The 26,363-nt window shown below is 33.7% G+C and overlaps 1 protein-coding gene across 14 annotated transcripts in view; it reads right to left on the reverse strand.

Moving 5' to 3' along the window:
- JAK2 (Janus kinase 2) overlaps positions 1–26,363 on the reverse strand; it is a 248,006-nt gene that overhangs the window by 25,777 nt on the left and 195,866 nt on the right. For all 14 annotated transcript variants that reach the window (XM_082404344.1, XM_082404352.1, XM_082404354.1 and 11 more), the window contains 8 exons: positions 20,041–20,186; positions 10,081–10,402; positions 9,166–9,285; positions 7,185–7,342; positions 5,206–5,317; positions 3,125–3,311; positions 2,321–2,448; positions 715–849 (listed from right to left, as the gene is read on the reverse strand). In XM_082404344.1, coding sequence (XP_082260470.1) covers positions 715–849; positions 2,321–2,448; positions 3,125–3,311; positions 5,206–5,317; positions 7,185–7,342; positions 9,166–9,285; positions 10,081–10,402; positions 20,041–20,186 — 1,308 coding nt within the window. The remainder of the gene's footprint in view (positions 1–714; positions 850–2,320; positions 2,449–3,124; positions 3,312–5,205; positions 5,318–7,184; positions 7,343–9,165; positions 9,286–10,080; positions 10,403–20,040; positions 20,187–26,363) is intronic.

The raw sequence follows: 26,363 nt of genomic DNA on the forward strand, positions 1-26,363 counted from the left end.
TTTCTAAAGAATTAAGAATGATCGCTGTGCAGATAAAATACTGTAACAACTATGTCAGGAGACTGGCATGGTATTAACATCACTCTAACTCAACTAAACTTTGCCTAGAACTTCTGGGTATGGCTGTTGAAGATCACAATCACCAACACTGTGGTGTTCTGGATTAGAACAACTCTTCAGCTTCTATGTTTCACATTATCTTCTACTAACATCCTTTAAGACATTTTAAGTATCATAAATGTTTGTTACATCATGTTTGGTGATATCTTACTATACTAAGGACTTTGGCAACTGGCAGCTGGGTTTCTGCTGGCTAGCATCTTTGGATGATGCCCAGAGGTACAACATTTCACCTGGAGTGTTCCTCACGTACACTGCCTTTCAAACTTTTTTTAAGTAGATGAAATTATACAGGAAACCTGTGGAACCCATGAAGCTCTGGGGAGCCAAATTCAAAAACCACTGCTTTAGTATATGCAAAGATGTAATAATACACATAACACAATGCTTAATATTTAGTTTGGAAATTAGTTATTATGAAAAAATTCCATATTTTTTTAGACTCACCAGAATACATCCTCAGAAAGGTCCTTGATATATATACTTTTAAAAATTACAATTTTGAAAAGCTGCATACACGAATGTGTTGTGTACATATGAGAGCATATCTTTAAATATCATAAACTACATGAACTATAAAAGGAATATACAAACCTCTGAATAGTTTCTATGTGCTTTATCCAGAACTTTTAAAAGAACTTCTGTTTCATGCAGTTGACCATAGTCTCCTACTTCTCTTCTTACACCTTTAAAAATTTTGGTAAAAGTTCCTTGGCCAAGGCTTTCATGCTTTAACAGAAAAAATGGAAAGAAAGAATGAATAAAGATGGAGAAAGAAGTGGGAATTAGGAAATATGTTCAATGACAAACAGTCTTAAAAAATCCACTAGTACTTCTTGCATATCCTTACAGAATAACTGTTGAAAGTCTGCACTCTGAAGCAGGGCTGCCTGCAGTCTATTATTATTAGTTTTGTCATGTTAGTCAGGTTACCTGGCAACTCTCTGCTTCTTGTTACTCACATAAGGATTCATATCTTTATAATTCTGGATAATTCTATCTATTGTCTCCTTAAGGATCTCAGACATCAGTTGGTTTTTCTCATTCTACTCTCCATGTCCCTTAAGTTCTGTTTCATAATTTCCATTTCTTTCTCCCGTTCTGCTGCCTTTGAATAATTTTCAGATCTATCTTTCAATTCACTAGTTCTCTCTTCAACTATGAGTAATCTGCTTTTTAATTTGTTCATTTTTTTAATGTCAATGAGTATATTTTTCATTTCTATACTTCCCCCCACCCCCAAATCTTTCTGGGCTGTTTTGATAATGTCTTGGTTTTTCCCATGTTTTCAAATCCTTTTTAATTTTTAAACATATATATATATATATATATATGTATTTTATAATCTCTATCTGAAAAGTCTGTTATATGAAGCTCTTGGAGTATAATTTGATATTTGTCGGTCTTCTGACTCTTGCTTAATCCGGGATTATTTCTCCGTATGTTTTAAAATTTTCAGTAAAAAGCTCATGTTTGGAGTCATTTTATCTGTGGGAATCTTGGGTGGCCTAGGTTAAGAGTATATTCTTCCAAAAAGATTTTATATTTTCTCTGTCAACCACCACAGGGTGTTACTAGGGGAGTACCACTTGTTATTTTAATTTAATTTATTGGCTTAGGGTTTCTCAAACCATGCGGGTGATATAAAGAAACCCAAACTCAAAACTTTATAATTACAAATTCTCAGGACAGACTTTTTCATAACTAAGAGCTCAACTAAAACAGACAACACTCTTCTCTTTTTGCTAGCGGGTGAATTTTTCACAATCCATATATTTTTCACTGAGGACGTATTTATGTGAGGGTCCTGGTAATCCTGATCCCCCAAAATGTTCTGTGGCCAAACATCAGCTCTTATGTACTACTTGTTTTCAGTACATTCTTTGAACTTTCCTTACTTTTTTGAGAACTTGAGAATTAAGATACGTTTTTAGAGGAAGACTTTTAATTTTTAATTTATTAAATTTTTTTTTAATTCCTGAAAAGAGAATACAATTCCATTCTTAAAATAATTAACTTAAGTTCAGTATCACATTTTCACAAGAAATAAAAATATGTGAACTGCTATAAAAGTTTTATAACATAGGTTATAATAAAACAGCTCCAAATGTCATATGAATGTAATGTGGGGTAGAAAATGAAGAAAACAGTTGTTGTTTTAAAAAGACAAAAAGACAATAATCAGCATCTAATGACTTACAAATATCAAATCTTCATTTCTGATTTTGTGGAACACCATTTGGTTCACATTATTATGCCTCTGTAATGTTGGTGAGGTTGGTACATCAGAAATACCATTGGTTCTGAAGACTAGAAGGTTTGATTTATCTGTTTAAAAAAAATGACAGAATGAATGAAAAAAAAAGAATATATATATAAAATCAAAACACACTGAGGATATAAATTGCTCCAAAGGGATAAAATAAAATGTGTTCTTAACAGCCTCTTATTGTTCATTTTTTTTTTCACAGAAAATTATTTTAGGAGTTTATTCATTGAACTTTGATGTACTCTAAACAGTTATTTTATATATTCAAAATTATAATCCCTTCCTTAACTAGTATAATTTTTCAGGAATTTTAATAATAATTCTAATATGCCTGTTATTTCAAGGGATTTCCAACCTTACTATTTTTATTTTAAAAGATAATTTAAAAGAAATTAAAATTCTAAAAGAATCTGAAAGTTTTTACTTAGAATAACATGAGAATTTGGTACTGAGGTCTTTCAGTTCAATAAATAAGTGACTTATTGATACCATGAAATTATTATTTTTTTAAGTACATTTTAGAATTACAAAACTTTAAGTCACTTCTAGAAAACACAAACCAAACTGAACAATTCTATTAGACGATGCCTGTACAACATATCAGGAAAAAATTAATTTGTTTTTGAAAAAGCTTCTTCTTTCCTATTTCTTTTGAAATCAACATGCTGAAAATACCTACCACCATATACACCATCCATGGCCAATATTTTAAAAATAACTAGAAATCTATTTTACCTTTCGGCTTTGGGGGACAGCATTTAGTGAACTGGAAAATTATACTGTCTGAGCGAACAGTTTCCATCTGGTAGCAATTCAAAAGATCTTTAAGATTACTGAAGTTCTTCTTAGTACCACTGAGGTTGTATTCTCCATTCTCATTTTTTGTAATCAAACAGTGCTTATATTCAATGACATTTTCTCTCTATGTAAGTTTAATTATAAAGAGAGGGAAGGAAAAATCACAACGGACATAGTAGTGATTACTGTGACAAAAATGATATCACAAAACAACCAAAAGAACATTTAGACATTTGAACCATGAATACCAGCATAAGGTGAGAGAGGTGTTTGGTTCCTCAAAAAGCATCTAATTACAACTGCCTAGCCTACAGAAATGGCTTAAGAATTATTTTATTGAAAGGCAAGGAAGAAAGCAATAATAATAAACAATAATAATACCATCCTTAACAGCTTTCCACCATTTACATAATAAAGTCTAAAACTATTTTAGCATATAAAGCCTTCCATGAGCTGGCTTCTGCCTCCATCCCTAACCTCAACTCCTGCCACTCAACATACAACCCATGCTCTAGCTACATTAGGTGACTTAAAAATTTTCAAGCAAATGCCATGCCGTTTCATGCCTTGATAACTGTACGTGCTATCTCTCTACAGAATGTACATCCTTTCCTTTTGAGCAATGTACTTTTTATTCAATCCTTAAAACTCAGTTCAATTTCCACTTTTTCTGTGAAGTCCTCCCTAACTCTGACCCCATTCCATAAGCAAAGGTGACTACCTATTGTGCCTCTACTGTATTTGTTAATTATGTCTAATATGGCAATTTTAATATTTTTCAGTTTTTCAATGTTTGTCTTATGTGCTCTATTATGAACTTGCTCAACCATCTATTTTTTGAACTGCTTCGTATAAACATATTCAACCGACTTAGAATCATTTTTATAAAATCGACTCATTATCTCCAGTCAGTCTCAAGTGCTTCCTACTCCAAAGGACCTTTCTTAATAATTGCAATCCCTTCTCTTATTGTCTATATTTGCTTACACTGGATATACTGGGTAATAAACAATGCTCGATTTAGTATTTTTTGGTATACTTTATTTTTGTTTTTCCAAAAGATAAATTTCTTGAAGTAGGGTTATGCCATAGACTCCCTGATATTTAGCCCTCATATTATGCTGGGCAAATACGGTAAATTTAAAAAATATATGCATTTTGATTAGATAATTGAATATAATAGACTGTCATATATGACAGTAAAGATATTGTGATATTAGGATAGATTATCAGTATTTTACAACATTAAAGTCATGGAGCAACCTACTTTATGTATTGTATTTATGGACAATTGATCCACTTTACATATGCTAAATATGATTGCTTTTTATAAATATTAAAATAATAACACAATCCTTACATTCTTTAATTTTAAAAAGATAAATTTTGCAAGCAGCTACAAAGTTTCTCAAGATTTATACCATGAAACTGCCTTATAAGTGATAGTATCTTTTTAGATAATTTTGGATAGTACACAATCTTAGCTGAGATCCAAAATGATCTGTATTAACAGTGAGATTTCCTTGCAGTTTTACACTTAAAACATACATTGTAGATCATTATTCTTAATATTGGAAAACCACTAGTTAAAAGTACAATAATGTCTCTTTCTTTGTTATTACCCTATTTCACTCTAATCCTACAATCATTACCTGTAAAAGGAAAGTTTACTTCTGATTTATTTAGTTCTACGTGTTTTGGTAAAGATATGCATTTTTGTGAAAAAAGAGACTTCAAGAGACTTGATGAAAACTGACACACTGGTAACACCCAAACATCAAAAAAACAAATAAATTCCAAAAGATAGTAAGATACTAAAAATAATTTTTAATATAAATCCTAGAAATTATATCTTGTTTATGAAGAATAGCTGAGGTAAATTAAGTTTACTTAATTGCTAGTTATCATATCCAAAGCTATCATTCTGAGTATTAAAAAGGAAATATGGTAGATATTACAAAAGGGAAATTATATGCTCTAAATAAAGATGTTACCATTAATTAGTGTGACATACTAACCTCAACAGCAAAAGTCAGAAAATATTTATTAAAGTCCTTAGGACTGCATCGAAGTACATAGAGTCCAGTCTGATTACCGGCTTTCTTCAGTTTACTGATGGCAAAATCCATTCTAAAGGTAAAGAAGTAATTTGAATGATAATGTAGCAAGAACCATGACATAATGACCAAAATGTCATCTAAAAATCGAAAGTCAAATCTAAAACTCTCAGAATTTAGAAGTCTCCTCTATTTTATATTTTTGTCAATAATCTTACAAGGAAAAATATTAAAGTACCAAGCTATTCTGCAATAAGTTCAAACCGATTCAAGGGGCAATTATATTGCTTTAAAAACAAAGGGTATTATAAGACATACAAAATCACAAAGAACAATTCATTCATATGAATTTTCTGCCTTCTGATTTCAAATTTAGTATTTTAAAAACCATACTCTCATAAAACTTCATTTAACTATACAAACAATATGTCATAAAACACTTATGTCTCTTCTACCACAGCAATTGCTAATATAAAAATTTGTGCATCTTTAATATTTAATATAATACCAACAACGTCTAATAGAAGACCCATGGCAAGCAACAAAGACTACTAATTTTTAAAATTTGCTACATGTTTAACTGAAGCTGCACATCTTGAAAGAAATGTAATCTACATGAAAGCAAGAATTATCTCTGTTTCACTTATCACTGTATTTCTCATACCTAAACCAGTGCCTGGTGCATATTAGGTACTCAGTACATGTTATACAAATAAATGAAAGAATGGATGGATGGATAATGAATGAATGAATGAATGAATGGTAGGAGTTTTAAAAATACTGACTATGTAAATTATAGAATGTTCAAGTAGTGCAACTTTTTCATATCAACCGTACTTCTTAAACAGACATTTAGGTATAGGCCAAATCAGTCTTAAATAACAGTCAGGACATGATTTCTCAAATAGTTAAGGAGAGGTTCAGGTAAAAAACATATGCTCAAAATCCCGGATTGTTTCTTCTGCTCAAGTCCTTCAGACCCGGTGCCAATCATAAAGCACATCCTGGCTGAAAGATAACTAGGACTTGGGGTAAAGAGATGTTGTGCATGATAGCTGGCTTTATCCAGTGTTAAAATAAAGGTTTACAACTGTGTGTGTCAACACGGTAGCTAGTAGCCACATGAAGCTATTTACAGTTGACCCTTAAACAACGTGGGTTTGAACTGCGAGGGTCCACTTATTCGCAGATATTTTTCAATAGTAAATACTACAGTACTGCACAGTCTGTGGTTGTTTGAATCCAAGGATGCAGAGGAACCACTGACACAGAGGATGGACTATAAGTTATATGAGGATTAACACCTTGTGTTGTTCAAGGGTCAACTGTAAATGTAAAGTTATTAAAATTAAATTTAAAATTCAGTTCCTTAGTTGCACTAGCCACATTTAAAATACTAAATAGCCGCATGTGGCTAGCAGCAATTATTAAAGAGCACAGATATAGAACATTTTCATTTTCACCACTGTGGAACATACTGCACAGAACTAGTCTAGAAATATGGACATCATATACATTTTGTGTTCAAAGCTTTCAGTGGAAGGAGATGGATTATCCAAAAATAATGATGATTATCAAATTTTTCACTGTGGCTCCTCTGCAGTATTTCCAAATTAATGAAACATAAATTGGAGGGTTTTTAAAAAAATTAACACTGACGAGTTAATTAAACACACCTAGGGAACTAAATATCAAACTTATACAGCAAGTTAGTATTATAGATTGAGATACAGATGGTAAGTTATATTCTAAATAATTCTAATTATTATGTAATCTGATTGGAAATAGGCTTTCATTAAAAGAAAAACAAGTTCAGTCAGATTAATATTTCTTTCCTAAACTTCCTAAACCTATGTATATCATTCTGTTGTGTAAAATCTTCTATGTAAATACCTCATTTACTTTAAAAAAAATTTACTTTTAAAGTCTGTATTACTCACGAAATTGGGCCATGACAGTTGCTTTGTATATTTTCAAGCACCACTGGAGGTGCTACTTCTTTACAAAGATAATGATGTGCATCTGCAGTTAACCTATAATATCCATCAATTAATGACACAAAAGACAAAGCTTCTTTTAATGACCTAAGTTCAATTTCCTAAGAGGAGAAAAGAAAAAGAAGAAAATTATTTTCACTCCATGCTGTTAGATAATTCTTCTAAAGTAGTTTTCTTCTAAATTGCTCAAATGTCTTTTATGGCTCCCAATTACCCAATGTGAATTACAAATTCTTGTGTCTGATATTTAAGACCCTCTCAAATATGAGTCTATCATGCCTTTCTAGTTATAGTTCACTCTACACCCATAATTTTATTGTATTTTCCAATACACCTATTAGACAAATGTGCTAGTCATCTTAATTATAAATCTATCTAATCTGATATAAAAGTTGGTATTAATTAGAAATACTGAAAAAAGTTGAAGGAATGATTAACTCCCAGAAAAACAGAAAGTTGTATGTACAAGAATGGAAATGTGATCACGGTATAATGCTTGGCTCAGCAATATTTAGTCACAATGAGAACACAGAGTATGGACTTATATCAAAAATTATAATAAGAAGAGAACTGTGAGAGGTATCTGAACTATAAAAGGTATCTAGCTAACACAAATAGGCCATAAAAATAGGTACTATAAAAGATACCATAAACAATGTTAAAAGACTTGGCGAACTGCAAACCTGTATAACAAAGGATTAATACCTAAGAAAAGGAAGGCATGCTGACTAAAGTGAGTTGCAAGTTTTATAATTTTGGTCATATAACCCTGAAATGGCCTGGTAGGTAAGTCATATAGATACTTAAGTTAAATAAACAAATAACATTAATATGACGTTTAAGCCTGAAGTACAAGAAATATCTGAGTTAAAAAGAAAACAGAGCCAGAAAAATAAGCAATTTAAGAGCAGACTATAAAGGAATTCATTTCTTCCCTTTCAATTAAAGTTAAGTGGGATGTCTGAAGCTATTTTGTTTTATTTTATTATTATTATTTTTTGGCCATGCCATGCAGCATGGGGGATCTTAGTTCCCCAACCAGGGATCGAACCCATGCCCCCTGCAGTGGAAACACAGAGTCCTAACCACTGGACTGCCAGGGAATTCCCTCTGAAGCTATTTTAAAAAAGAGAAGGGGTTAATCTTTTAGAATTAAACATGTCTCACAGTTCGGGTAGGGATCACCTGGGATTGGTTTACATTTTGTTATATAAAGAGGTGGTATGACTATAATTACGTACATCTCTATTGGTAAAAAAAGATTATACAGTTGTCGCTCCATCCCTCCGTATCTATCTCTCCCTCCACAGATACCAAAATCCGTGGATCCTCAAGTCTCTTATATAAAATGACGTATTATCTGCATAAAACCTACGTACATCCTCCCATATACTTTAAATCATCTCTAGATTACTTATAATACCTAATACGATGTAAATGCTATATGAAAATGCTATGTAAATAGTTGCCCGCATGTAGTAAATTCAAGTTTTGCTTTTTGGAACTTTCTGGAATTTTTTTTCCTGAATATTTTCAATCTGCGATTGGTTGAATCTGTGGATATGGAACCCGCAGATACAGAGGGTCGACTGTAGTGAGGAATGAGCATTACAACAGGGAACTAGCACAACTGGGGCTGGGGGTGGGGGAGGAAAGGGCAGGAGGTAACTGGTGCTTTTGCTAATTATGAAAATGACTGAAAAATACATTAACATACAAGACACTCTACGGGAAGATAGTGTTGGTAGTGATACAAAAAGCTAGATGTAATCAAAAAGCTTACTAAATTGTTGTTTGTTTATAGCTCTATTTAAAACTATAATCAAAATCCCTACAAGAAAGTAACTTTGGTATTAAGATTCTGAAATACTTATTTCTGACAACTGTAAAACATAACCATTATTTAATGATAAAGCAAACTTACTAGACTTTTACCATCTTGCTTATGAATAGTTACAATTCTGCTTTCATTTGAGCCTTCTTGGTTTGCTTGTTTAATACTGACATCAATAATATCAGGAAAATCACAATATAACTGTAAATCCTGTAATTAAGAGCAGTTGATATTAAAAACAGGTAGAATTTATGGAGCCATTTTAAAACAAGACTCTTATGAAGGAGATTTCATTCCAAATTCTTTTTAAAAAGTATTGATACCAATAGATAAGCATTAAATGGGATTCTCTCCCCCAATAATGTAACCCTAAAACTACACTGTATCTTGCTTTCACTTAAAAATGAGAGCATTAAAGGGTGTAATCCACACTCCAGGAATCTAAAGTGTGCTATAGTACCCTTCAATCCAATCAACATTAATAGAAACCATTGCCAGAAAATTGAAAGTTTACCAAAGAATGAAGATAAAAAAAAAAAACTGATAATATCCTAAGAACCACATAGATATGAACAAACTTAAAATTCGTAATGCAAACCTAAACAAAAACTAAATTATTTAACAAGTATACAACATCATAAAATCAATGAAAATTAATCTTTTTCAAACTAATTAAATTTCATGACTGTGCTTCATATTATAAATAATAGTAAAAGGAGAAAAGGAAGCAAAACTACCTTAAAAATCAGTTAAAATTCAAGAGTGAAACTATAAAAACACCATTACTATTATTTAGTCATAAAAAATTAAATAAAATGCCATTTAAGAACAATGAGAAAAGAACTATAGGTATGACCTTGTTGGCATCACATTATTAAAAACTTCCATTTGTATCAATGGGAGAAGAGAAGTGCAAGACCATGTTTCAAATGACTAAAAGTACTTTGCTTCTATTGCCATTCTACTTAAATTAACAAAGAATGAGAACATATCATTGAGGATTACCTGTTCTGTCAGTGTCTCACTTTCTTTATGTTTCCCTCTTGACCACTGAATTCCACCGTTTCCAGTTATTATAATGGTTGCAAAAATCTCCTCACCTGAAGGACCTCTTCCAGGTTCTTTTACTTCAAATTGCTCTGTGTAGAAGGCAGACTGAAGAGTTTCCAGATTTATAAGATACTTAAGTTTCAAGTTTCTGGCAGTGGCTTTGCAATGGCTGAATTGCTCAATAAATCTGCGAAATCTGTACCTTATTCGTTTCCTTGTCAAAATATGATAGTCTTGGATCTTTGCTCGAACACATTTTGGTAAAAATGTCTTGTAGCTAGGAGTAAAGAGCACACACAACAGCAGAACAAATTGGAACAAAACAAAATTAAAAGAGAGGTCACCATGTTTCTCCATAATAAGTAAATAGCACAGTAGTCAAATGGAAAAAAGTGACACAGCCACCATCCATATAGTATAAAACCTTAAGGTTTTGTTTGATGATGTGAATGCATTTACAAATTCTGAGTCACCATAAATTTTTAGAGCAAGAGATGTTAATTTTCTTCCCTAATGAAATGAAGACATAGTCTAGTTAACATTGGAGTCTAAAAATTTATTTTCTCTGATTATCTTATATACCATTTTTTGGTGTACTCTAAAATGTATCTGAATTCTGGAAATTGTTACATTTTGTTAGATGCTACTGATTTTCATTAGGTAAACACACTTCTTTTGCATGCATTATTTTCTCAGGCAACTTTCAATAACTCCTAATAATTCCTTTGCAATCAAAACATTCCATTTGGAAATGTTCTGAATCTTTTGTACTTCCATCTCTATGTAAAATATCCTAAGGAAGGTAGATAACTTACTTCTCTCCTGCTCAAATGTCTCACAAATGAAGAACATTTTATTTCTTAAGGTACAACTATATTAAATTTCCATGCCTTCACATATGCTAATCCTTCTTCCCATCACCCATCTCTTATCTGGTTGGCTCTTACTCATCCTACAAGTCTCAGCTCAAGCATCATCAAATCCAGGAAGCCTTTCTGGACCTCTATAACCACATTAGATGCTACTCCCTTTGTATGACAGCATTCTGTGCACCATTCCATAATATCACTTACCACATTCTACCGTACCTGAGTGATGGAGCTGGCTAACGTTTAGAGAATGTTACATTTTAAGGATTATTTGTTAAACAGCACTAATTATTAAACAGCGATCATTAAAATTTAACTTAAATAAACTTACAAATTAAGTATATTTAAAATATAGGTAATGATTACTCAAAAGGCATCACTTCCTAATTATTTTACATTTTTAATTTTATTTTACATTTTGCTACTATCTATGCTTTTGAGGTTATAAATGTCTATCATATCCGAGTGGTGGAAAAGGTTTGCTATTCCTCATCTCTTTTCAATTCTGCATTCAGTGATGTCAGGTTGATACTCTGAAACTGGCCACAGAGAGGGTTTTTAAACCATGGATATCAGCAAAAATTACAAACAAATCAGACTTTTTTTTTTTTAAGAACTGGTTGTTAAACATTTACCAGCATACCACTGCTTACTTACTCCCTTTCCCTCTCTACCCTAATCCCCTTAAGGAACTCTCAGTTTTGTACTCAAGTCGCCAAAGCTGCTGGAGAAAGTCATTTGACAAGGTAGATAGGTTGCATCATAAATTCATAATCACCAATTTAAAATAGGCTTTTATCACTGCCATCACTTTTATGACATTTCTCTGTTCAATTAATTTTCCCAAGTCCCACAACTATGTCAAACCCTCTCCAATATCCTCAAACCTCCTACCTTTCTTTTGCCTTAAACCTCAGCTACATTTCTCTTCACTTTCGGCAAATGACTTCACCTCTTTCTTAGGGGGAAAAAATTAAAAAAGCTTCTCTAAGCAGAGCTCCCTCAATATCTTGCTAGCAAAATTTCATACATCTGCATTCATTCTCTCCTCCTTCCCACCTGTTATAATAAATAAGGTATAAATCTCTTAAAGCCATTCCTTTGACATGAACTTACCTATACCCCCTCTTTTCCTCTAATATATATCCACCCTCTGGGGAATTTTACCCTATCTATTATTTCTCTTCTATCCACAAGTTTTAAAAATACTTATGTTCTTCCTATCTTAAATGTAAAATTTCCTTAGCCCTCATCTTCCTCCAGCTACAGCCTATTTGGCTTCTTTTTGAAGTTTATATAGCCATTTCTATTTTCCTTCCTTCCATTTACTCCTTAACTCACCCCAATCTGGCTTCTGTTCCATCATTCTGTAGAAACTTCTCTTGCTAAAATCAAGAAAAACTTCCATGTTGCTAAAACCAAATTCCTTGTTCATTTTACTTGTCATTTTTCAGCAGCATCCAACACTGTTGATCACGCTCTCCTTGAAACTGTCTCCCCTTAGCTTTCCTGATTTTCTTCCCATCTCTTTGGCTACTCGTCAATCTTCTTTACAGGTTCAATCCCCTTTAGCTGGTGACAATTGTTGGAGTTCCTCAAGACTTAGTTATGGGCCCTCTTCTCTTCTTATCTATACTTTCTTTCGCACTAGATACTCTATATGCAAATGACTATGATATCTCTAGCTGTAGCGCAGATCACTAAGCTCCAGACCCATATCTTCCACAGTCAAGTCAATTTACCCTTATAATATGGATGGCTCAAAAGTGCCTCAAACAATGTGTCAAACCAAACTCATGAGTCCCCCTAACGTCCTCCCCTGAAAGATCCTCTTACAGCATTCCCTATCTGAGTACACAGCACTACAGTTCCCCTATTTCCACAAGACCCAGAAACTCAGGAATCACCCTCATACAACCTCTCTATCAACCCCCATTATTCAATCCATCACCATTTTCCTTTGATTTTACCTTCTAAATATTTCTCTAATTTGCCCATTTTTCTCATTATTAACCCAATCAACTGCATCTCCTGGGGGAACTACTGCAATGGCCTTACTCTCTGGTTGACCCACATTTCCATTTTCTCTTCCAACCCTCTGATTTGTTTTCTACACTGGTGTGGAGTCATGGGGATCTTTTAAAAACACAAATCTAATCTTTTTACCCTTGCTTAATACTCTTACATAGTTTCTTAGTGTTCTTACCCTTATCAACATGTCGCTAAGGTTCTACATAGTCTAGCCCCTGCCTCATGACCTTTGAGCTCTAGCCATACTGACTCTAGCCATACTGACTCTCTTCATTCTTCCTGTGGTCACTTCTGCTACAAGGCCTCTTCCATGAGCCTGTACTCTCCATCTCCATCACTTACCTCTCTCCACCCACTAAATTCTACTCATTTTTTCAGATATCAAAAGTCACACTCTTTTCCTTTTCATGGCAATTATATATTTGTAGATAAACAGATATATAAAATTTAATGAAAGTCTGGATAGCATATAGGAGAGCCTCAGTAAGTGTAGGGAAAAAAAACCTGAAAAGGCTTAAAAATACAATCAGAATACAAATGATTCCTACTTTATCTACTTCTGTCAAAAACTTTAGTTATACCAAGAGCCTTAATAAATTTGGATTACAATTTACATAAACACCCATGGCTACTTGATTTAACAAGGCTTTGAAAGCTTATCTGGAGATAAAAAGAAGAGTTTAAGATAACAAACTACAAGTCTTTCCACTTTGATCCCTGGAATAAAGGACCAGACATACATCCTTTGCTAACACCACAGGAATGTATGATTTCTTAAATATGGTGAATCCACTTTGATTTCATGCTATCTGAACCAGACTTGTTAGAAACACTAAAATTTTTCAAGAGACACAAAGTTGTTAACTCTTGAAGCATAAAAACATTTTTCCTGATCTTTTTCTTATTGAATTTTTAAAGTAGCCTAAAATTCAGGCTCTAAAAGTTCTGAAATTAAGCCTTGCCTTATTATACTATTTTTGTACCATAAAATGAAACATGCATCTTATTATTACAATTGGAGTAGGCCACTGGAAACTCTAATATTTGCTTAGTTGTCTAGAAAGGGAGTCTAGTGATATGAGGTATATACCTCAGTTGCTATGTAAGTGGCCTTGGCCCTGGCCTAGTGTTCGCAAATTCAGCAGGGTCTCCTTTAAACTCTTTCTATTTTCCAGCTCTCTTCTTCCTACCCTTTAGCAAACTTAGGATTTTAAAGAGCAGATGGAGAATGAAAACAGAAAAATCTTATTTGTTTCCTTTATTTTCTGTACTCCAATACCTAAGCCACAATGTCCAATTAGGAACTGGCATACAAAAGAGTAAGTATCTTATCCATACACATGCACAAAGAGATGAACAAAGACATATTGATATATACAGGTACTATGTACACACAGAGGCATGTGCTCACAGACACAGATGCACCTAACACACAGGCACAGACACACAGAGATGTATCTTACATGTATTTTTTTTTAAGTCTGGGAAAGAATACGTTTTTAGTTATACTAGTCAGAGATCCATACTCTACTGGATATTTCTAGGAACAAAGCAGCTTATTTCATTCTGCCAAGAACTAATCATTCATCTGTTCTTCCATTATTCCTGAAAACTTTAAAAATGAGTAGAGTTCCTTGATTATTTCTCAGAAATGAGCTGGAAGTGAAAATTCAGAAAACATCAGTGAGTTAAATTACATTAAGAAGGCAAGCAAATCAGGCATGTTCTTCCTTCAGTAGAGGTATAAATTATTTATCTAATATTAAATATCATGGTACCAAAGACAAAGGAAAATACAGATAGATTACTTCAAAATTTAAACTCTTGTACTACAAATAATACTTTCAAGAAAGTGAAAAAAATCCACAGGATGGGAAAAATATTTGCAAATCATAAATAGGAGAACCTACAACTGGAGACTTGTATTCATAATATATAAAGAACCTTTACAACTCAATAAAAAATATTGAATTGTACAATTAAAATGAGTGCACTTTATGATATGTAAATTATACCTGAATAAAACTGTTTTAAAATATCATGAAATCTTATCAATATAATGAATAAATGAATATCTACACAGTTTTAAAAGTAAAATATAGGAAAAATGATGCAGAATTTTGCAGATGCATTTATATCCTGGTAAAGATAATCAGAGAAATACAATTATTAAACATTCACTTGTTTTAGGACACTAGACTTTGGACAATATTATGGTCTCCAAAGCATAAGTGTTCTATCATAGCTTAAGCCTAGAGATGGCTTCATATTTAAAAACTCATTTTCAGTGGCTCAAAGCTTCTCTGTTCTTCAACTGTGTTCCTTTCAATTCCTTCAGTTTCTATTAACGACATCTAAGATACTCCTTCCCTCACTCCGTTCTACTATGGTCTTGCTATAGCAGGTATTCAATAAAAAGTTGTTAAATGAATAAATGAACGAACGAATGAATAAGTTACTATTCTAAGAGGTGTTTGTATTTTAATAAAGATCAAGGCATTAGTGGAAAACAGAAATGTTTTCGTTTTTCCTTTAGATGTTGGAATCTTCAAGACACCTCGGTGAGTTCCTAAAATCATACGCTATGGCCTGCATCCTTAGGTTAAGGACTACCAGACATCTGAAAACAAAACAAGAATACCTAAAACCAGAGAGGGAAACACAGAAACTGATAACCTGTAAATTGGGTATTTAACTGTTTTGAGGGCACTCAGCAAAGGAGGGACTGAAGCCAGTTACTGAGAAAAGGATTTCTAGGAATAAAAGGAATTTTAACCAGATCATGACATCCTCAAACTTCTAATCAGGTAAGCATGTAATACGTAAAACAAATGTTTAGTCTTCAAACTTCAAAAAAACAATCAAAGCATTCTTATAATAGTCATATATACTTTTAAAAAGAGTAGAAGTTTTATAGCCATTAAAGCTGGGCTGTAGTAGTGTTTCAAAAAATTGTATAGGCTTGACTGTCAGAATTCAGTGTGCAGAAGAATAATTTGGAGAATGTAGATCACTTGTATGAGAATCTGCTGGATCTGTTGTAAGATGAATAAGGTCTGAGGAGCTAATGTAAAACACGGTGACTATAACTGATAATACTGTAGTCTATTATTGAAATTTGCTAAGAGAGTAGAACTTAAATATTCTCACCAAAAAAAAAAAAAAAAAAGATAAATATGTGAGGTGATGGATGTGTTAATAAACTAGATAGAGGGAATCGTTTCACAATGCATATGTATATATACCATGATGTACACTTTAAATATCTTACAATTTTATATGTCAAATACACCTCAATAAAGCTGAAATTTTAAAAAATCTCCTACAACACTTGTAAAAATTCATATTTGTAGGCGTCACCTCAGATTTACTAATTCCAACTTCTTGGGTTAGCGCCCAAGAATCTTCTGTTTTAACAGGCACCTCAGGTGATACTAATTCAAGTATCACCACTTGAATTAGTCGTGATAAATATGGACCACTACTTGACAAATACTGACTCAATTATTTATACAGACAATTTGTGCTTACCAGAAATTATGCCTCCAGGTGTTCTTTTCATTCCTTTGATCTTACCTAGTCTTTTCAGAATGAATCAATTAAATAATAAATAGGTGTTGAACACCTATTAAAGTCAAGCAGAACCTTGTGGGCTCCCACCCAAGTACAAAGGCTCCTCTTGTACATAAAAAAGCTGAAGTCTCCCAGGACTCCCTCAGTCACAAAGAGCAGGCCCAAGAAGTTAATAATTAGGACAATAGAGTCACAGAGTCTTTCAGTGTCTGATGTACATTCCTGAGTTGTTGTACAGATACTATAACTGCCACCAGAGGGGAAAAGCTAACTGCATGATGACCAGACTGTGACCATGACATAAGCGGCTCCATCTTGAGAAGTACTGAATCTACGGCTAGCACAATTCCAAGAACCAGCCTCAAGAGAATGGGAATAACACTATTGCTCTTAATAATCTGCATCATTGTGGGCTTCAAAATAATTGTAGCTTGCTCTACCCGTATATGTAAGTGGGCAACTAAAACTGCCAGCAAAGAGATGCTACAGAGCCACGTTGACATCTTCTACTCTAAGAATACAGCACACCCTATGTCAGCGTGAAGAAGTTACAGAAGACAGACCTTCACCCATAATCCCATAGAAATGGAATGATGTCTGACAGTGGGGATTTGTAGGCAGCTCTTTGCAGGAAGCAACCCTTTGCAGGAAGCAGCTCTCTGCAGGGGGCCCCTTTTGTCTTGTCACTTTAGCAAAGCTATATTTTAACTAGCCTCCAGCCCAAGCACATCTTTCAAATCTTTTGATCACCCAATGCCTCGCCTAACCTGTTGATACTTTTCTTAGATTTAAGAGGTAGAAATGAAGAATAAGTAATTAAGAGATGATAAGCTCTTTTCCCCAGCTTCCCCTTCAGTAATCTCATGAGCAAACTGTGTGAACAAGATAGCATCTAAACAAAGATCACTAGGAGTCGACAAACTCACATGCAGTGGGAGATGGTGAAGAATGCGATCCCTGCCTCAATGACAGACTGAGATTACTTCCCCTTTTTCCCTTTAAAAACTTTCATGGCCGAGCAGAATATTTGGAGGTGGTTGTGGGACACGAGCCTGCATTCTTCCCAGGTTGCTGGCCTCCAGAATAAAGCAAACTTTCCATTCCTACAAGCACTCATCTCTCAAGTACTGGCTTTCAAGCAGCGAACAGCCAAACCCGAGTTCAGTTAACACTATGATATTTTCTGTAGTACTCCAACTCTTTCAGTAATTTCTTTTAATTATACAATAAATAAGTACTCAGAATGTAATGTACTACAGTTAACACTGCTATATGGTATTATTTGAAAGCTGTTAAGAAAGTAGATCCTAAGAGTTCTCATCAGAAGGAAAAGATTTTTTTCTTTCTCTTTTTTTTCCACCTATATGAGATGATGGATGTTAACCAAATCTAATGTGATAATAATTTCATTATTATGTAAATCAAGTCATTTTGCTGTACACCTTACATTGTTACAGTGCTATATGTCAACTATATTTCAATAAAACAAGAAAAAGAAAAAGGAAAAAATAATGATTTCTTTTATCTCACAAAGTATGTGTTACATAAGGAAGAAAAGTTACTCATACAATATTTAATTATTATAAAATCAAAAAATAAAATACCTAGGAGTAAAGTTACCTAAGGAGGTAAAAGACTTGTACTCAGAAAACTATAAAACACTGATGAGAGAAAATGAAGATGACACAAACAGATGAAAAGATATACCATGTTCTTGGATTGGAAGAATTAATACTGTTAAAATGACTATACTACCCAAGGCAATCTACAGATTCAATGCAATCCCTATCAAAATACCAATGGCATTTTTCACAGAACGAGAATAAATAATTTTAAAATTTGTATGGAGACACAAAAGACCCCAAATACCCAAAACATTCTTGAGAAAGAAAAACAGAGCTGGAGGAATCACTCTCCCTGACTTCAGACTATCCTACAAAGCTACAGTCATCAAAACAGTATGGCACTGGTACAAAAACAGACACACAGATCAATGGAACAGAATAGAGAGCCCAGAAATAAACCCACACACTTATGGTCAATTAATCTATGACAAAGGAGGCAAAACTACACAATGGAGAAAAGACAGTTCTAAGTGGTGCTGGGGAAACTGGACAGCTAGATGTAAAAGAATGAAATTAGAACACTCTCTAACACCACACACAAAAATAAACTTAAAATGGATTAAAGGTCTAAATGTAAGACCGGATACTATAAAATTCCTGGAGGAAAACGTAGGCAGAACAGTCTCTGACATAAATTGCAGCAATATTTTTTTGGATCCATCTCCTAAAGCAAAGGAAATAAAAGCAAAAATAAACAAATGGGACCTAATCAAACTTAAAAGCTTTTGCACAGCACAGGAAACCATCAACAAAATGAAAAGACAACCTACTGAATGGGAGAAAATATTTGTAAATGATATGACTGATGAAAGATTAACATCCAACATATATAAACAGCTCACACAACTCAACATCAAAAAATAAACAACCCAATTAAAAAATGGGCAAAAGAACTAAACAGACATATTTCCAAAGAGGAAATGCAGACGGCCATCAGGCACATGAAAAGATGCTCAGTATCGCAAATCATCAGGGAAATGCAAATCGAAGCCACAACGAGATATGACTTCACACCCATCAGAATGGCTATCATCAAAAAAGAAAAAACGCATAACAAATGTTGGAGAGGGAGGAATGTAAATTGGTGCTGCCACTGTGGAAACCAGTATGGAGGCTTCTCAAAAAATTACAATTTAAACTACCATATGACCTAGCAATTCCACTCCTGGGTATACAGCCAAAAGAAACAAAAACACTAATTCAAAAAGATACATGCACCCCAATGTTCACAGCAGCATTATTTACAATTGCCAAGGTATGGAAGCAACGTAAGTGTCCATTAACAGATCAATGAATAAAGAAGATGTGGTATATACATGTGTACATACATACATACACACAATGGAAGACTACTCAGCCATGAAAAAGAATGAAATTTTGCCATTTGCAGCAACACGGATGGACTTGGAGGGCATTATGCTAAGTGAAATAAGTCAGACAGAGAAAGACAAATACTGTATGATTTCACTTATATGTGGAATCTAAAAAATACAACAAACTAGTGAATAAAACAAAAAAGAAGCAGCCTCACAGATATGGAGAACAAACTAGTGGTTACCAGTTGGGAGAGGGAAAGGAGGAGGGGATACTATAGGGGTAGAGGGAAAAAAATGGTTATTAAGGGATTATATGAAATCATGTGTTTGGAACTTTTGAAAATTGTAAAGCACTATAGAATTTAAAGAATCATTCAATAAAAACAAAAACAAACAACCCACACCAAAAAAAAGTATGGGCAAACACAGAAAACACAAATAAATTATATAAAAACTGTAACTGTTCATATTTATGTATATGGATTTACATAAGAAAATTACCTGACAGAGCTATAGATGTCCAGGGGGGTCTGATCCTTTTCTTTGGCTATTCTCATCATATCTAACACTGCCATCCCAAGACATTCTTCCTGTGTTTCATGAGTAACAGGTACTTTTATCCATCCATGCAAAAAATCATGCCGCCACTAAAGTAAAGAAAAAAAAGAAATTTAGAAGAAAATATCTCATTAGTTTCACTATCACATTTTAATCTACTATTGTATTTTAACCTATAACGTAATTTCCAGAATATATGCATTTAAAAAGAACGAAAACTCCTCCCTTGATTTTGAAACATTTTGCCATAAAATTTTAGTAGAAGTTCTTTTGCAAATTGAAACTGATTTAAATTGGGTTCCCAATTATAGAATATATATGACATCAATCTATTCACTGCTTATATCTTCAATTATAACTTCTACATCAAAATTACCTAAATTAAAATAGATATTAATTAAATATGTACTGAGTTCCAAGTATGCTCAAAGCATTATACTAAGGACTGTTTTGGCCTTAGTAACATGTGGCCTCAGCCTCCAAGGAGACTAAAATGTAGTAGGGACATGAAACAAGTAAACAAAAAATTATAATGCCAGACACTGTATAGTAAGTGCCACACAAAACAGATACTTTAGGAACATAAAAGAAATTGAGATTATATCCAGTAGGGGTAATTAGGGAAGGTTTCACAGAAAATTTTAAATTTCATGTATTCTTTGAACATGAAGAAATTTTTGATGAACACAAAAGAGGATGAGGAAATAGAAGAAATGACAAAAAATAAAGCACAAGGCATGTTCAGAGATGTGAAGTAGTTTGGTTGGGGCACACAACTGTAAGGGAACAGAGTGAATTAAAACCTGGAAAAGTAAGTTGGGGTCAGACTGCAGGTACCCTTCAATGACTTGATCCTAGAAGCAACATAGAACCATTTTCTTAAAAGCATCCGTTTCTTTTTTTTTTTAAATAAATTTATTTATTTTATTTATTTATTTTTGGCTGTGTTGGGTCTTCATTGCTGCACACGGGCTTTCTCTAGATGTGGTGAGCGGGGGCTACTCTTCGTTGTGGTGCGCAGGCTTCTCATTGCGGTGGCTTCTCTTGTTGCGGAGCATGGCTCTAGGCATGCGGGCTTCAGTAGTTGCGGCTCACGGGCTCAGTAGTTGTGGCTCACGGGCTCAGTAGTTGTGGCTCGTGGGCTCTAGAGCGCAGGCTCAGTAGTTGTGGCACATGGGCTTAGTTGCTCCACGGCATGTGGGATCTTCCTGGACCAGGGCTCAAACCCGTGTCCCCTGCATTGGCAGGCAGATTCTTAACCACTGTGTCACCAGGGGATTCCCAAAGCATCAGTTTCTAAAGCATCTTTTCTTAAAGCATCAAGCCTGTTTCATTGGTAGAAGTAGCAATGACAGAAGTGCTTTAAGAAACGGAAGTATTCAAGGAGACTCTTTAAGAGGCTGCAGTAATGGTTCAGATATGAGATAGTAAGGATCTGATGTAGAGAACAGAAGATAATAAAAGAGTCTGAAAAAACTGCTAACTTTACAATTATATATAAAGAATGAAGAAAAGAGAAAAAGAGAAGTTCCAAGATTTTGATCTGGGTGATTTAGGGACATGGATAAAATCAGACTGAACATGTAATGGGGAGAAAGAAAGGGGTAGAAAGTTAAAAGCACCAATATTCTAACAATAATAGCAAGTTTCTTTATAAGAAAGGTAAAAGCCATAATACTGGCTGAAATACCAACCAAGGTTTAAACTAAATAAGAGAAATAAAGGATCGTCTATATTTTATATATGTACCTCCCTTCTTTGCTATGAAAACATCTCATGAAATTAAAGTTTTACATCAATTTTTTAAAAAAATTTTATTAGAAGAAATAAATATGCATTTAAAAGTATATTTATTTAATATAATATGATATCACTTATAGGTGGCATCTAAAAAAAAGGGTACAAATGAAGTTATCTACAAAACAGAAATAGAGTTACAGATGTAGAAAACAAACTTACAGTTACCAGGGGGTAAGGGGGGGAGGGATAATATGGGAGACTGGGACTGACATATACACACTACTATATATAAAATAGATAACTAATAAGGACCTACTGTATAGCACAGGGAACTCTACTCAATACTCTGTAATGGCCTATATGGGAAAATAATCCAAAAAGAGTGGCTATATGTATATGTATAACTGATTCACTTTGCTGTACCTGAAACTAACACAACATTGTAAATCAACTATACTCCAATAAAAAAATTTTTTTAAATATATTTAACTTTCTGTTAACAAATTAGAAACATTTTTGTATAAGAAAATATATTACTTAAAAGACACAAACCATGAAATAACCAGTATTAACCAAAACAAAGGTCTAAATGTTTGTAATACAAAATTAATTCATAGGACTTAGATTTCTTTTTGCTCAATTTCAAATACTTATTTCACCACACATTTGAAAATATGCAAGTAAGTCATTCTGATTAAGAAAGAGCTACAGATTAGCGATGACTAGGTAAATTATTTTTAATAGCTTGCTTTTGTTTCATATACTATGTAGAACCAGAGGATAATAAATTCTGTTTATGAGGATATTCTGTGGAACTCATGACCCAAAGATAAAATTAGTGAGAGCAGTGCTAACAACATAATCAAACAAATATCCATTAGAGAAAAGTTACAAATAAAAATACAGTCCCAAATGCCAAAGCATATTATTTTAAATCAGCCTTCCTACTTCCTACAGTATGTTTCAATAAAAATTTTGTTTAATTAAAATTGTAGAAAAGTAGTTTTTCATCTGGGTAGCTGAAAACAACATGTGAACCAAGAAATTTTATCTGCATTCAGCCAGAAAAATAAGAAAACAGTTACAGTCACAAAATCAAAGATGAACCAAGAAAGAACACAAAGTAAATATCCACTTTTTGGCTGGACATACATGAATTAATTAAAGGTTACTCACATGGCAACAGTATATTTATTGGCTGAGTAGACAAATTTGATGATATAAAGACAATCTTCAGTAGAAAAATGAATTTAAAAGGGCCATCTCGGGACTTCCCTGGTGGCGTAGTGGTTAAGAATACGCCTGCCAATGCAGAGGACACAGGTTCGAGCCCTGGTCCAGGAATATCCCACATGCCGCGGAGCAACTAAGCCCATGAGCCACAACTACTGAGCCTGTGCTCTAGAGCCTGTGAGCCACAACTACTGAAGCCCGCACGCCTAGAGCCCGTGCTCCGCAACAAGAGAAGCCACTGCAATGAGAAGCTTGCGCACTGCAATAAGGAGTAGCTCCCGCTCACCACAACTAGAGAAAGCCCACGTGCAGCAATGAAGACTCAACACAGCCAAAAATAAATAAATAAATTAAAAAAAAAAAAAAGGGCCATCTCACTTTTGGCTTTTATTTGCTTACTGCTTCCAATCTATCTTTCTACAATACTGTCTTTCATACTGTGCTTTAAAAACTTTAGTGGCTTAACTATTTTTTCAGTTATTTTATAATGTCAACATTTTCTTACAATCTGGTGCCATCACTGATCAAATCTGCTATATTTAGTCTAAAATATGCATAAAGTCTAACCTGATATCAATACAATCTGAGAATAAGTTAATTATTACCTTATTCATTTTCTAGGCATGGATTTAGAGAAATAGAAACATTAATAGAAAATTGCATGTGGTAGTGTCTAGACACAATTTAGGATTCTACTGTGAAATTATTTTGCCATCCTAAATAAGAAAATCCCTCCTAGGAAGACAAAACTGGAAATCACCCATAATTTTTCTAGATAAGAAGTATGAGATGTCATAGTACTAATATTAGGGTAAAGTAGATCAATGAATAGTTTAGGAAAACTCTCCTTATTAATGGAACTTAACTAGTATTCCATCAAAATAAACCAGATCTGCAGAACAGATGAAATAATATAATTCTAAAAGCAGTAGAAAGTCATAACTTCATAGTACACTATTCTCAGAGGCCTGTCTCTCTCTTTTCTTAATGACTACTGAAACAAAGGAAGCTGTAAAAAGTTGGTTCACTTTCAAATGGTTTTTGACAAGAGCAACAAGACCATTCAACAGAGAAAGGATAGTCTTTTCAACAAATGGTGCTGAAAAAACTGGATATCCACATGCAAAACAATGAAGATGGACCCTTACCTTACACGATAAAAAAATTACCTCAAAACATAAAATTGTCATTATATGCAGGTGACATGACACTAGATGCAGAAAACCCTAAAGACTCCACACAAAAACTACTAGAACTAATAAACGAATTCAGCAAGGTAGCAGGATAAAGATTAACATACAGAATGGCTGCAGTTCTTTACACTAAAAATGAAATATCAGAAGAGGAACGTTAAAAAACAATCCCTTTTAAAACCACATCCAAAAAAATAAATTAGGAATAAAGCTGATCAAGGATGTGAAAGACTTATATGCTGAAAACTATAAAACATTAATAAAGGAAACTGAAGATGAGTCAAAGATATACAAAGATATCCCATGCTCTTGGATTGGAAGAATTAATATTGTTAAAATGGCCATACTACACAAAGAAATCTACAGATTTAATGCAATCCCTTCATATTACCCATGACGTTTTTCACAGAACTAGAACAAATAATCCTAATTTTTATTTTTTAGTTTTGGCTGTGCCGTGCAGCCTGTAGGATTCTTAGTTCCTGACCAGGGATTGAACCTGGGCCCCAGCAGTGAAAGTGCCAAGTCCTAACCACTAGACCACCAGGGAATTCCCAAATAATCCTAAAATTTGTATGAAACCATAAAAGACCCAGAATTGCCAAAGCAATCCTGAGGAAAAAGAGCAAAGCAGGAGGCATAACCCTCCCAGACTTCAGACAATATTAAAAGCTACAGTAATCAAAACAGTGTGGTACTGGTACAAAAGCAGACATATGGATCAATGGAACAGAATATAGAGCCCAGAAATAAACCCACACACCTACAGTCAATTAATCTTCAACAAAGGAGACAAGAATATTCAATGGAAAAAAGTCTCTTCAGCAAGTGGTGTTGGGAAAGTTGGACAGCTGCATGTAAATCAATGAAATTAGAAGACACCCTCACACCGTATACACAAATAAACTCAAAATGGCTTAAAGACTTAAATATAAGACATGATACCAGAAAACTCCTAGAAGAGAACATAGGCAAAACATTCTCTGACATAAACCATACCAATGGTCAGTTTACCAAGGCAACAGAAATAAAAGCAAAAACAAACAACTGGGACCTAGTCAAACTTACAAGCTTTTACATAGCAAAGGAAACCATAACACAATGAAAAGACAACCTACAGAATGGGAAAAAATACCTGCAAATGATGTGACAAACAAGGGCTTAATTTCCAAAATATACAAACAGCTCATACAATTCAATAACAACAAAACAAATAACGCAATCGAAAAATGGGCAGAAGATATAAATAGACATTTCTCCAAAGAAGACATACAGATGGCCAACAGGCACATGAACAGATGCTCCACATCATTAATTGTGAGAGAAATGCAAATCGAAACTACAATGAGATACCACCTCACACTTGTCAGAATAGCTATCATTAAAAAGTCTACAAATAACAAATGCTGGAGAGGATGTGGAGAAAAGGGAACCCTCCTACACTGTTGGAGGGAATCTAAGTTGGTGCAGCCACTATGGAGAACAGTATGGAGGCACCTCAAAAAACTAAAAATAGAGTTGCCATATGATCCAGCAATCCCACTCCTGGCATATATCTGGAAAAAACTATAATTTAAAAAGATACATGCATCCCTATGTTCATAGCAGCTCTATTCACAATAGCCAAGACATGTAAACAACCTAAATGTCCATCAACAGATGAATGGATAAAGAAGATGTGGTACATATATACAATGGAATACTATTCAGCCATAAAAATGAATGAAATAATGCCATTTGCAGCAACATGGATGGATCTAGAGATTATCATAGGAGTGAAGTAAGTCACACCACCTAGAGTAATGAAAATAAAAACAAAAATAAACAAATGGGACCTAATTAAACTTAAAAGCTTATGCACAGCAAAGAAAACCATAAACAAAATGAAAAGACAACCCTCAGAATGGGAGAAAATATTTGCAAACGAAGCAACCAGCAAGGGATTAATCTCCAAAATATACAAATAGCTCATGCAGCTTAATATCAAAAAAAACAACCCAATTGAAAAATGGGAAGAATATCTAAATAGATACCTCTCCAAAGAAGACATACAGACGGCCAAAAAACACATGAAAAGATGCTCAACATTAATTATTGGAG

This window comes from Balaenoptera borealis (assembly GCF_965194805.1).
Source record: "Balaenoptera borealis genome assembly, chromosome: 8".
Taxonomy (NCBI): Eukaryota; Metazoa; Chordata; class Mammalia; order Artiodactyla; family Balaenopteridae; genus Balaenoptera; species Balaenoptera borealis.